Source organism: Podarcis pityusensis (assembly GCF_964106645.2).
Source record: "Podarcis pityusensis genome assembly, chromosome: 16".
In the NCBI taxonomy this organism is placed as follows: Eukaryota; Metazoa; Chordata; class Lepidosauria; order Squamata; family Lacertidae; genus Podarcis; species Podarcis pityusensis.
This window is the reverse complement of record NC_138041.1, coordinates 36,516,893-36,529,845: the sequence shown is the minus strand read 5'-3', so window position 1 is coordinate 36,529,845 and position 12,953 is coordinate 36,516,893. Positions and strand designations below refer to the sequence as shown.

At 46.5% G+C, this 12,953-nt stretch overlaps 1 protein-coding gene across 1 annotated transcript in view; it reads left to right on the top strand.

The window, feature by feature from the left end:
- The first annotated feature begins 505 nt into the window (after nucleotides 1–505).
- Nucleotides 506–12,953, top strand: part of LOC308465277 (transmembrane protein 132C-like) — a 280,359-nt gene continuing 267,911 nt past the window's right edge. The window contains exon 1 of the mRNA XM_080985079.1: nucleotides 506–1,298. Within this exon, the coding sequence (XP_080841205.1) occupies nucleotides 1,235–1,298 (64 nt within the window). The 5' untranslated portion in view covers nucleotides 506–1,234. The remainder of the gene's footprint in view (nucleotides 1,299–12,953) is intronic.

Sequence of the window (12,953 nt, the reverse complement as noted above, 5' to 3'; positions counted from 1 at the left end):
GACTTACTGCCACGTAAACGCACGCAGGATCGGGCCGAAAGCCAGATCACACTTCCTCTGGAGTAAAGCGCACGAGCTCCGGTGGGATCGCTACCGAGTAAGTACGCGGAGGCACGGGCAAAACAACCGAAGCCGCGCTTACTCTAGAGTAACTCCCCTCCAGTTCCAAAGGGACATCGGGGGTATGACGCGCGGAGGATCGGGCCGCAAGTCGAGCCGTTCTTACTTAATCTGGCGCAAAGGCAGCGAGCCCCGTTGGACTTGCCTGCGGGTAAGCACGCGCCCGAGCTGCTCACTCTCGAGTAAGCACCCGGGAACTCAATGGGATTACTCGCGAGTAATTGTGCCTCTGCTCCTGCTGCTTCTGGAATGTTAGAGGAAGCCATCCCGCCCCCCGCCCCCCTTCCAGCCTTGGAGTTTTCCACTCCAGACCCGCAAGGAGGGGAAAAAAATATAAAACCCACCCCAACCCTTGCTCCGATTGGAGGGAGCCCCCAAAGGTTACCGCCTCCTCCTCTCGCTCGCTTGCTCTTTCTCTGCGTGCGAGCGCGTCTGTGTGATGGAGATTTGTCTCTCGTAAAGTCTCTCCCAGGATTTGCGCTCGCCGGAGGCTTTTGCAGCGAAGCAGAGCGGCCAGCTGGACGGAGAGGAGCAATTGCCACCAGAGATTCCGGCGGGGAGAACCGAAAGCGGTGGGAAAGGTCGTTTCCAGACGCCCCTGGAGTTGCTTCCAAATAGAAGAGAGAGGGAGGAAGACGCCGCGGAGAAACAGCGAAAGATTCCGCCCTCCCCGCGCCGACGACCGTCTCTTTTTTCTTCTGCCCAACTTTTGCGCAGCGCGGGGCTTGAACCTGCGCCTACGCGGACGGGGAAAAGTTTGCAGAGCGATCCGAGGGTGCTCCGCGTCTTCCCCCAGCCTCCCCAACCCCCCTCGATGTTCCTTTGGCCCGTGTCGCGCACCTGCACCTTATCCGGTAGAACAGAAGCGTCTCTGGATGCCTAGGTGTTCTGGGGATTTTGGGGGGCTGGGAGGGGGCTCCTCCTTCCACCCCCATTCAGGAAGAACCTAATCATGGCGAAGAGGTGATCAGCCAGGAACTTCCATCTGGCCCCGAGGAAATGCAAAGGTGGAAATATTTCAGAAGAGCAGCTTTTTGACTTCTAAGGAGAAGCTGCAGCAAATCCTCGCTATACAGCTCCCGGTTCCTCACCTTTTTCCCGGGAGTTCTTCAACATGGGTGCTCTGCCGATTGCCCCTGTGGCCTTCAGCTTGACTCTGGGCGCTCTGCTATGCCGAGGTGAGTGCGTCTGCTTCTGTGCCCTTTAAGCAACAGCTATGGGAAGTTTTTGACAGCTGGGCTGGGCTGGGGGTTTCCCTTGCTAAGAGAAGGGCATGGAGATCTGACTGCTAGTTCACGGTATGGAGGTTGAAAACGTGGTAAAGGCTACAGCAGTCTGCAACTGGCAAACTTACTAGGAAAATGCAAGTGGGATAGGGGTGAGCGAGAATGGAGAAGCTATCCCATGACCAAGGGAACCTTTGACCCTCCAGATGTTACTAAACTCCTACTCCTAGCAGTCTTGGGCAGCTTGATTGTGGATGCTGTTGTCCAACAACATCTGGAGGGCCACAGGTTCCCTGTTGTTTGGCGATATTTGGAGGCCCGTGGGAGCTTGTCATGGAATTGGAAAGCCATAGTCTGTAATGCACACTTGCCAGATACCTACTAACCTCCTTGTTCTGAAGCAACAATGTCCCATCGGCATTCATCTGTGGTGAGCGACATCTGCTCAAGATAACCATCCTATAAAGACTTTGCAAACTGGAAGAGATGTGGTCCTTTCCCCCTCTCCCCCTTTCTTTTCTTCTCCAGGCCATCAGCATGTTACAAATGGCCAACACTGGAAATACTGAGCAGATGGGCTACTAACACATGCACATCCTCCTCAGGGACCAGTGACTTTAGTAGACTTGCCGCTCAGGCGGCAGGTAGGCTGGAGGAGGGGCAGCCGCAGAGCAAAAGGCTCCCAGCAATTGAAGCTGGAGCTGTGTCACATATTCCAAGGGAAAACCCCCTCCCCTCCATCGCCATGCCAGCCCTAAGCACGGGGAAAGCCCATTAACCCAATATTACCCCTTCCATCCTGTTTGTTTTGAGTGCAACACTAAACCACCTGTCAGCCTGCTTTTGCTTGTCTGGGTTTCTGATGAAGCCCGAGGACAGGGGAAACCTCACCACATTGGCTCCACAATTTCCCCAGGCAACCCCCCCCCCCAACCCGCATGTGTCATTGTATACAATGCTGTCTATTGTGGGGGCTCTTGAAAACTTGTGTTGCAGGTCCTTAGATTTCTCCTTCTCCCCCTCCTTCCGAAATTGTGACGCATTCACAGGCTACCAGTTCCCTGAAAGCTGACTGTATCCAACTTTTATATGCTGCCTCCTTCCTTATAACTTACTGGCTTTTGTCCTGTGATGTGGGGACAACCTCACTTCTGCCTTGCTGCAGTGTGCTTTGACACCTCTCTCTCTGTGTGTGTATGTACTTGGGGTTTGCATATAGCCTGGGTTTGTTATGGAAGATTCCTGGGGCTAGAAGTCCGTGCCTTTCAGCTGGCTCTGAGCTCTGTTTGTTTTTGCCTCTTTCCCACTTGTTTATCCTTGCTCTTATGGGTTTGGGGTGAGGGAGATGAAATTAATTAAGGGGGGGGGGAGGCGGTTTGTGTTGAGTTTGTGACACAGTTAGTAGCACATCAATTTTACCTTTTCTCTTCGCTTCTTGTTCCTAAGTGGTTAGGCTCAGAGGAAGAGCTGTAGCTCAGTGGTAGAACATCTGCTTTGCCTGCAGAAGGTTGCTGGTTCCAGGCCCTGTATATCTAGGTATGGCTGGGAGAGACCCCTGTCTAAATCTCTGGAGAGTTACTGCCAGTCAGTGTTGGTAGTACTGCGCTAGATAGACCAAAGGTCTGACTCAGGAAAATTGCAGCTTCCTATTTTCCTTTGTTTTTGATGCTCATTCCACATACACCAGTCTATACCAATTTGGAGCAAGGCACAGAGACTGAGGTGAAACCTGTTTTTCATATCCACGTACCTGGGAATAAGTCCCATTGAACTTCTATAGCAGGGACAGCCAACATGGTTCTCTCCAGATGTTTTTGGACTACAGCTCCCAGAAACCTCAGCCGGCATACTTGATGGCCAGGGATGATGAGATTTGTAGTCCACAGCAACTGGAGGGCACCACACAGACTATCCCTGTTGCGATTTTTTATAGACTGTGTATTTCTGTAAGTGACAGCTATCAATTCAAGGCTGTAACTAATAAGCATTCTTTGCTTTTCCTGAATCAAGTTTAAGAAACACTTCTGTCACTGGGAAGAATCTTTGGCATGTTTGAAAGCAAGGTGTCGTCCTTGTTTAGGGAGAAAAACCAAACATTTGTTCCATGTATCCACGAAAGGTGGTGTGTGTGAACATTTTATTAAGGTGGGAATGTGCTATCGAACAACCATGCCCAGAAAAAAAATGTTGGATTGGGATATCCATCCAATCAAGGGAGAACTAAAATGTGCATTATTGTTTAACTGTGCAAAAGCTGTAAATGTGCCTAATTCCAGCTTCCTAGATTGTGTAGAAGAATATTAGAATTTTGTTTTTATATACTTCAGCTAGAATTAAGGTAGAAGAGGTATATATATATATATATATATATATATATGAATATCCACACCACACAATTTCATCAAAACACAACACCTAAGCGAAACACTGGGATGCCTTTATATGTAAATAAATTTTTAGCCTTGTCTCAATTCCTTGATCTGAAATCCTGCAGCAGAGATCACCTCCTCATCTCCCTCCTGAGATGCTAGCAAGTTCAGCCCTCCCCCACAAAACCACCTTGTGATGTCTGAGCATCTGGCTTTCAGTTTGGGCTAGCCCTCGTGCCTTCTGCCCTGCTGTGACTTTTGAAGATTCAAGGTGTCACAGGGCAATATTGCCAGTGAGGATGGCCTCTGGTTCCATTTTTGGCTCTGTCGCTGATGCATTCCTCTTGACCCGTAAACAAATTTTATTCCTCATCTTATCCTGCCAGCATCGGCTGTGCTGTTGGGGGAGTGACGTAAGAATCTTACTAATAAAAGACTCTTGGCTTTGAAAGCTGTCTGCTGCAGGCCTCTGGCAACCCTTTTCCTCCACCCCCTCTGACATGATAGTCCTTGAAGTTTATGGGAGTCTCTGAGAAGCGAGAGGCATGGGATGAATGAAATGAATTGGTGTGTTTGGGTTTTCCTTTTAGTTTCCCATGGAAGGGACTTGGCTGTTAAGTGTTTATATAGCACCATTCTTCTGCATAGCACTTTACAAAATACAGGTCCCTGTCCTTAGGAGGTTAAAATCTCAAATTCATTGGCGGAAATGACTGGCAGAATCAATCTGAGACCAGGGAGAAGAGTCGATGGAAGAAGATTGGAAAAAGTTTAAAGACTATTTACAGAAATATTGCAAAATTAATGAATGTTAGAATGATGTTGGATAGAAACTAAGCAGTCTTTAGCTGAAATGTTACAAGGGAACATGAAAAAATGGTTTATTAATATGTAAAAATCTAAAATTACAATATTTTATGATTAATGATTAGGATATATAAAGAGGGGAGGGATTTGCTGAACTAATAATTGAATTGGAATACAAAAAAGGGAGGTGTGAGGAGGTCCTGGAAATAAGCAAATGAAGGCTAAGTAACGGAAGGAATGAATTGTTTTTAACTATTTTTACTTTGTATTTTTTCTTTTTCTTTTTATGTTTTGTAATATTCTGAAAATCTTAATAAATATCTTATAAAAAAAATAATCTCAAATTCAGTGCAGCGGAGATGGAAGCAATGGGAACCAAGGAAGAATATGCATTGTTTTTTCTTTTCATTTGTCAGTCCTGAACTTCCCAGTTTTCTGGGCTCTGTTGAGAGGCCCCAGCTTTTAGTATTAGGCAAGAAGTGGGGAGGTATGCTTCTGGATTCTGGTTGCTGGGAGATGTGATAGCCTTCTTCAAATATCCAAAAGACTGTCACATGGAAGATGGAGCAAGCTTGTTTTCTCCTGCTCTGGGGAGGGGCGGGGTAGGACCCAAACCAATGGATTCAAGTTACATCAAAGGAGATTTCCACTAAATATGAGGAAGAACTTTCTGACAGTAAGAGATGCTTAACAGTGGAAGGGACTCGCTCAGAAGGTGTTGAAAGTTTTTAAGTGGAGGTTGGATCATCTGTCATGGATGCTTCAGCTGAGATTCCTGCATTGCAGGGGGTTGGACTAGATGACCCATTGGTACCCTGCCAACCCTACAATTCTATCCTTCTGTGATTCTAAGTGTAGCACTCATGTACTGCTTGCAAGCTTCCTCTAGGCCAACTGTGAGAAGAGGATGCTGGATTAGATGGGCCTTTGGCTTGATCTTATGAAGGAGAAAAACAAATCTATCTTATTTCCACACCATACATAATGGTATAGCCTTCTATCATGCCCCCCTCCTACTTTTTCTAAACTAAAAAACCCCCAAATGTTGCAACCGTTCTTCATAGGGCAGCTGCCCCAGGCCTCCTCATTTGGGTGGCTCTTTCCTGCACCATATGCAGCTTACAGTATCCTCCTGAAGGCAGACCAGCCAGAACTGGACATAGTATTCCAGGTGTGGTTGCGCCATATAGTAGCATAAAATACATTATAATACTGGGTGCTTTATGCTCAGTCTCTTTCCTAATGGTTCCTAACATGGACTGTGTCCTTTTCCTAGTCACTGCATACTTGGTTGATGTTTTCATTGAGCTCTCTGCTAGTCTTGATCAATTTTGTATGTCCCTTTCTGCACCTATGCACAGCATCACAATGTATTCATGGCATCATGGATGCTGGGTAATAGTGCCCTCTCCAGCCAGTCCCACCCCCCACCCCCCAATTTTAACTGTCTATGCTGAACATGTTTGGCATTAGGCTTTTTGATGCAAAGATGTATTTGCATTGGGCATGTGGGAGATGCTTTCAAAACTAGCTTTCCCTCCTAGAGTCATTGCATTTTCAGTTGCCATAAGCCCTAGACGGTAAGCTTATGTTTTGACTGCAGCACTTCAGAGTTCAGATAAAAGCTCAGGCTTGTGTGCAAGGGCAACAACAAGCTGTAGGAACTATTGGAACCATGGGTGGCTGCTCTGTGTGGTGAAAACATCTCAGTGAGGTACTTTCAGGCCCAACCAGACTCAGCCCAATTGGGCTGGCTGTCTTGGACACAAAGGAATCTAAAAGGACTTTCTGTTCCAGTTGAAGTTTCCTTGAGCAATTAGGACTTCCTGAGCTCTGGCATGTTCTTGCATCCTTGGCTATTCTTCAATCCTACCTCTGGGACCCTGTCTTGTTCTTTGGTCCCGACTCCTGGCTTGTTCAACATCCCTTGGCTTGTTCTATGTCCTGATTCTCAGTTCCTGGTTCCCTTCCAACTGCTGTCCACATCCCAGCCCTAGTGCAAACAAACATCCTGCACATTGAAATCTAGCACACTGGCAGCAGGGGTTGCTTGGAACCTTCTGTCTGACATACTAGTTCTCTGTGTGCAGGGATGACTATTTTCTGTATGGGAGTGTGTCTGATCACATGACCTTCCACCTGCAGATGGAAGTGTCCAAGCTCAAACACAGGATGAGCACTTCAGGCAAGGCAACGAGATCAGGAGCAGGTGCTGTAAACAAGCAAGCCTTTTCACACCATTTCATTCCATCAGAACTGGGGGTGACGTTGGCAGCAGGAACATCTGCAGAGATGCCAGTGTGAAGCATTGCTAGCAGCTGCCTCTGGGAATCTCTAAGCCATCAACAGGGAAGTAATAGGGAATATTTCTGCAGTGATAGAAAACTAAACCCTAAGAAGGAAGCATGAATTTTAAAAAGTGAGGGGTGAGGAATGTAATTAATTCTATGAATTAACTAAGTGAGTTTGCCCAGCTTTCTTCAGCAGCCTGTGTGTTAACCAGTGGTGACTGATGGCCATTGGACCCAGTAGGGCAGAAGGCAGGGAGACCCAACAGAAGACAAAGCCAGAGCCAATGACAGCCAGAGCCTGATTCCAGTCTTGCCCCTATCCTCTTCCCTGCTGAGTTCTGCAAGGACAAGACTCAGAATGAGGAGAAGGAAGCTGACAGCTCTGGTAGGTGAGAACAGGCTGAGGTTGATGGGGCAATGCCTGATTTGGTCTAATGGACCAGCTCCCACTGGTCTTGACTACCTATCCACAGTTGCCTATGTGCATACTGCCACCTCTGTGAATGTAAGGACCATCTTGGCAGATCCTGCCAAGGTCTGTGGAGTCCTTGTAACATTGTAGGCTGCTGTGAAAATAACCTAGGAGGTCTGGGGAGAGCCTTAGCCAGGTGATGTTCTTGGGTGCCATTGACCCACTGAGCATAGCAGCCACATCTTGAGGAGTGCCTGTCCCTCATCCCTGGAGTAAAGGGTAAAGGATGGATGTGGGGCAAGGCTCTCAGTAGCCTCAGATGGTGTGGCCAATGGTCCAGGATCATGAATGTTGCTGTCCAAAATGTTTGGAGGGCAGCAGGTTGGGGATGTCTGCTTGGCTTGCATATTTTGTCATTTCTGTTTTCAGAATGTCATAAGAATCTGTTCTTGTGTACTCTGAAGGAAGCCGAGTCCAGGTAGCATTTTTTGCTTGGAAAAGTTGAGAATGCTGTTCAGGTTTGAAGGCAGGGTGTAAGGTATCAACAACTGATACCAGTTGTTGGGAGAGAACCATTTCTCTCATGTCCTGCTTGTGGAAGACATCTGCAAGACATCTGACTGGCCACTGTGGAAATAGGATGTTGAACTCATTGGACCATTGGCCCAAGGCAGTGAGCATGTAGATATAACAAGGTATAAAATGGAGAAACCCAATCTCATCCCAGTAGCAAGCACCAGTTGTCAGTGTGCTGGCTTGGGCTATCTAGAAGGTCTTCACTTGGTGCCCCAAAGCACATAATAGCTACACCAGGCAAACCTTCCAAAAGAAGGCTTTTCAAGGCTGGAGAGCCACTGCAGAAAGTCTCTCTCCTTTGTTGAAGCATGTGGTAACTTTACTAAAGAGGGCACTTGGAGCAGTGCCTCTCCAGAAATTCTCAAGACCCAAGCACACTAGTACAGGAAGAAGAGCTCCTTTGGGGACATAGGAAGCTTCCTCATATGGAGTCAGACCATTGCTCCCTCCAACTTGATATCTCTGCAGGGATTCCAGGAGATGCTACTGGGGACTGAACCTGGGGCCTTCTGCATGCAAAGCTGTAGGACTGAGCTACTGGCTCTTCCAATATTTGGGTCCTGATCCATTTAAGTCTTTAAACACCAGCATCTTCAAAGGCCCCAGATGCAGATAGGCAGCTCGTGTCAATTGAACGAGGGATGTCTGAACAAAATACTGGGAAATCCACAGCTATTATTATTATTATTGTTGTTGTTGTTATTATTATTATTATTTCCATTATAGAAAAACTCTTTCTTGCGCAATGAAGATGTGGTAAAAGCCTGAGGATGATATGTTCAGCTTCAGATAATTTTGCTCTGGTGCTCCTAGTGTCTGTTTGAGTTAGCAAGTGGAAAGGCCCTCTCTCTTTTATGTGTTCAGTCTATTTTGGGTCAATACACAGCCTCAGGTTCCCCATTCCGCCCCTGCCCCCCGCCCCCTGCTTGAAAAGCAAGTGAATTAACCTGAGGATGTCAACTCTTTTTTTCCTTTCCTCTCCCCCTTTATATCTCCTTATTTCCCCCCTCTCTCTCGCTCTCGCACTCCCTTTCTCTCCCTTTCGTGGTAATGCATATTAATTTCTTGAGCTGGAATCTTATACACAAAATGTGTGTGTGGAAATTACAGGAATTCTTGCACTACCAGTCAATTTGATGAACTCTGCTCTCCGTGAGTGTGCTTTGGCTAACCGCAACACTGACAAAACCACTTAAGATATTTGCTGATGACTCGCTTGGCACCTCTTGGTGTTTCAGGTCACTAGCTTGGGCGATCCAGACCTTTCTGTTTTTCCTTTGGCTTGAAGTGCTTTGAGGCGTTATTATTAAAAGCTAAAAGAGATGAACAGAGAAAACCCACATGCTCTTATCTATTGCTAGCCTGTGCCGTTTCTGACTGAAGCAGGAGAGGATCAACTGTTTGTTGGTTTACCTGCTCCATAGGAACACGAGAGCCCTGTTGGAACAGAACAAAGGTCCAACTACTTCAGCAATGTGTTGTTGCAGTGGCTAATTAGATACTCATGAGCAGGACATCCGTGCGGTAGCACAAAGGTTTATGGATCAGATCAAAGGGTCATCTAGTCCAAGTGTGAGCAACCTTTGGCCCTCCAGAAGTTGCTGAACTAAAACTCCCATTTTCCCTGGCCATTGCTGGGTCCGATGGGAGTTATAGTTGAGCAACAAGTTCTGGGCACCACAGTTTAAGAGAGAAAGAAATGACAAGCTTGAATGTGTGCAGAGGAGGGCAACCAAGACAGAAGTGGATTTAGGATAACTTGACCGGTTCCCCCTCACAGGGCAGAGGGGCTAAGAGGGCACCTTCCCATCTCCTTCCCAAAGCCTAGTAAGTGCTGGGCTTTGGGAAGAAGGTATGAGCCAGGGCGGGGAGGACCATGACCGGTTTGCTCACACCACAGGGGATACTGCAACTGTGCTTTAGAATGGAGCACGAGAGGTGGGGACACTGAATTTTGGTGTTGCACAGGGCACCACTGAAATTTTAGATCCATAGGTCTGCCACTGGGGCACTGTCAGGCTTCTTGAATCCTCCTGCCTCCTTTCCAAAGCCTAGTTAGTGCTTGCCCAGTTTTGGGAAGGAGGCAGGAGGGCTTCAGGACCCTGCCAGAGCCCCCACCTCCTTCCCAAAGCCTTGCGCCTCCCTTACCCGGCTTGGGAAGGCACTGGGGTGGGTGCGTAAAATTTTGGCCTCACAAGGGTGCCATATTGCCAAGGTCTTCCCCATACCAATATGATCAAAGGTCTGGAAACCAAGCCTTATGAGGAATAGTTGAGGGAGTTGGGTATGTGTGGGAGTGTATAGAAATCAGGCTACTGTAAAAAGTGAAATGTACATTTGTTGCTCTTTTTGTCTCTGGCTCTGCCTGCTACTGGCATGTGGCCTCAAAAGATGGCCCAGCAAGGAATGCGGATCTCAGGCAAGCTGACCCCGGGTCTGGATTCAGGGCACTTCACTCTGGGCATGTGGTTTCCAAACACATTTCCACATTCCCCTTTCACCAGTCCATTTAGACGTTCTGAGTAAAGGGAGAACTCCCAGCTCATTCTTGAAGCTAAGTGGCAATACTAACATCAGCCACTCTGAGATGTGTAAAGAAAGACTTGGATGTTCGCCAGATAGATAAACAAGTTGATTTGAGAGCTGTTTTGGTAAAATGGCTTCTTAAAAAAGAAAAAAAGCAAGCCAAATGAATCCTGGGTCAAACAATAGTGATGGGGATAACAAAACAAAACTCTGATAATATTAATTTACCGATGAAGAATATTTTTATTTTTATTAAAAAGAGGAGGGGCAAATAAAAGTTTCTGAAAACAGACCATTCCAGAAGATGTTCACGTGTGTGTGTGTGTTTGGAAGGAGCAGATTTGTAGCTGTCTCTTGAGCACTCCAAAAAGCCTGGTTTTATAGCAGACGAAAAGAGAGTGTATACAGTACATACAAAGCACTAAAGTCTCTTGGGTTTGTGGTTGGTATAACAGAGGTCAGGATTTAGTGTGGGGATTTTATTTTCTCAACAGCGTAGCAAAGAATCATAGACTGGAGAGATGAAATCCATCTGGTTCCCTTCTGCAGAAAGCTGCACAGAGATCTAGTCTGTGCAGCTTTTGCAAACCAAACACCTTTTGCAAACTGATGAATGTTGAAGTTAGAAAGTTAGAACTATAGCTATTAAACATCCCCATCCAAAACGAGTCATTTATACTACCTGTGCCAGGAGTATCCTTTTCAGTCCAAGAAGCACATTGTCTTCTGAGGGCCACATGCCAATGATGGGCGGGGTCAGAGGCAAAAGTGGGTGGAGCAATGAATGCAAATATTAACTTTGTACTGAGTAGGTTTGTTTCTATGCATTCTGACATACTGCTCTCTATCCATCCATACAAGCGAGAGGCTCTATGCAAGTTCTAGGAAACATCCCAGCCGATCAAACACACTGCTAGCAGTGTGGGACCCTATCCCTGATCCGGTTCAGATTGGGCTCGAGTAAAGGGATTTATTTTCAACAGAGTTTGAAGGTAACTCTTTTAAAAATGTATGACTGATCTGACGTGCGTATCACAGGTGCAATCAATCTTCCTAGGGGCTGTGGATATAACCATATACATGTGTGGCAGCATATAGGATTTGTCAAAGACTGAATGGAGTTGCACCTGTGTGGTTATAGCTACAGTCTCAACCTCTAGCTACCACAGTCACATGGAGGCTTTTCCACAGGTAGTTTGAATCACAAGTTTGTGTTCAGATTTAACTGTGCTTTCCTCATAATGCAGATATTATTTTTAGAAACTTGGGAAAGCTGAAACCTTATGAATGGCCTCATTAACAAAGCCCCAAAGCCCCAAAACTGAGACAGTGATTTGCTGGCAAAAGTTCCCAGAAAGTAAGAATTGTTCATAGTACAGGTATAGGGAACCTGTGGCTCTCCAGATGTTGGTGGGATCAAGGACCATCCCTAATGATGCTACCAGAGATTGTTGGGCACCTAGAGTCCAGCAACATCTGGAGGGCCACAGGCAATTCAATAATAACAACAACAACAACAATTTATTTTATTATTTATACCCTGCCCATCCTGCTGAGTTTCCCCAGCCACCCTGGGCGGCTCAAAGCACATGTCAGAACATACTAAAATATCAAACATTAAAAACTTCCCGATACAGGGCCGCCTTCAGATGTCTTCTAAAAGTCAGGTAGTTGTTTATTTCCTTGACATCTGAAGGGAGGGTGCCACTACCGAGAAGCATTAATGCTTCCTTACAGTGGGGTTGAAATGTTTACTAAGAGGATATCTGTGAAGTGTTTTGAGCACTTAGAAAAGTACGGTATGAATTCAAAAAATGTAGCCTTGGCAAGTAAATCTGGCAGAGTTTAATGAGACTTAAATATATGCAAAGTCTCCCCCGCCCTTGCTTTCTGCAAATGCTTTCTGCTGTTTTAATTTTGAATTTCTGGTCTCCCGTGTAATCAGAATGTTTTCCTTTTGTGGCTGGTGGAAACAAAAGGCATATCTCTCTTGGCCTGGAACAAAGGCTAGCATACAATGACTAGCCACCGTGGAGAAGATAATTTTGTACTGATGTCTCCAAAGCTGCTAATTTTCACCAGTCCCAACAGGATGGAATGGCAAGGCAGGAGCCCCTTGCCATCTGCTTATACCAGGCCAGCATTTGCAAATGAATATTTGTTTGCAGATTTTGATCGCTGTTTATAACAGGGATGCAGAGCCTTTTCTCAGCCAGAGGGCTACATTCCCTTATAGGCAACCGCCTAGGGGCTGTGTGCCAGTGCAGAGGGGTGCCAGAGACAAAAGTGGGCAGAGAGATGAATAGAACTCCTCATACAGTAGGCGAAATTCCAGCTGAGGACGGTTGTGGAAGGCTGCATTTGGACCCTGAGGCTGAGGTCACTATTCCCTGATTTATCCCCTATGAAGGTAGGGATGTGTGGAAAGATCTCTGATTTCCACAAGTATTTGTGCATTGTCAAAAAGAAGTGACGTTGCACATTTGGGTAACATATTTGCAAGAGATGTATATTTTATACAGGGTATAAAGGTAAAGGTAAAGGGACCCCTGACCATTAGGTCCAGTCGTGACCGACTCTGGGGTTGTGGCGCTCATCTCGCTTTACTGGCCGAGGGAGCCGGCGT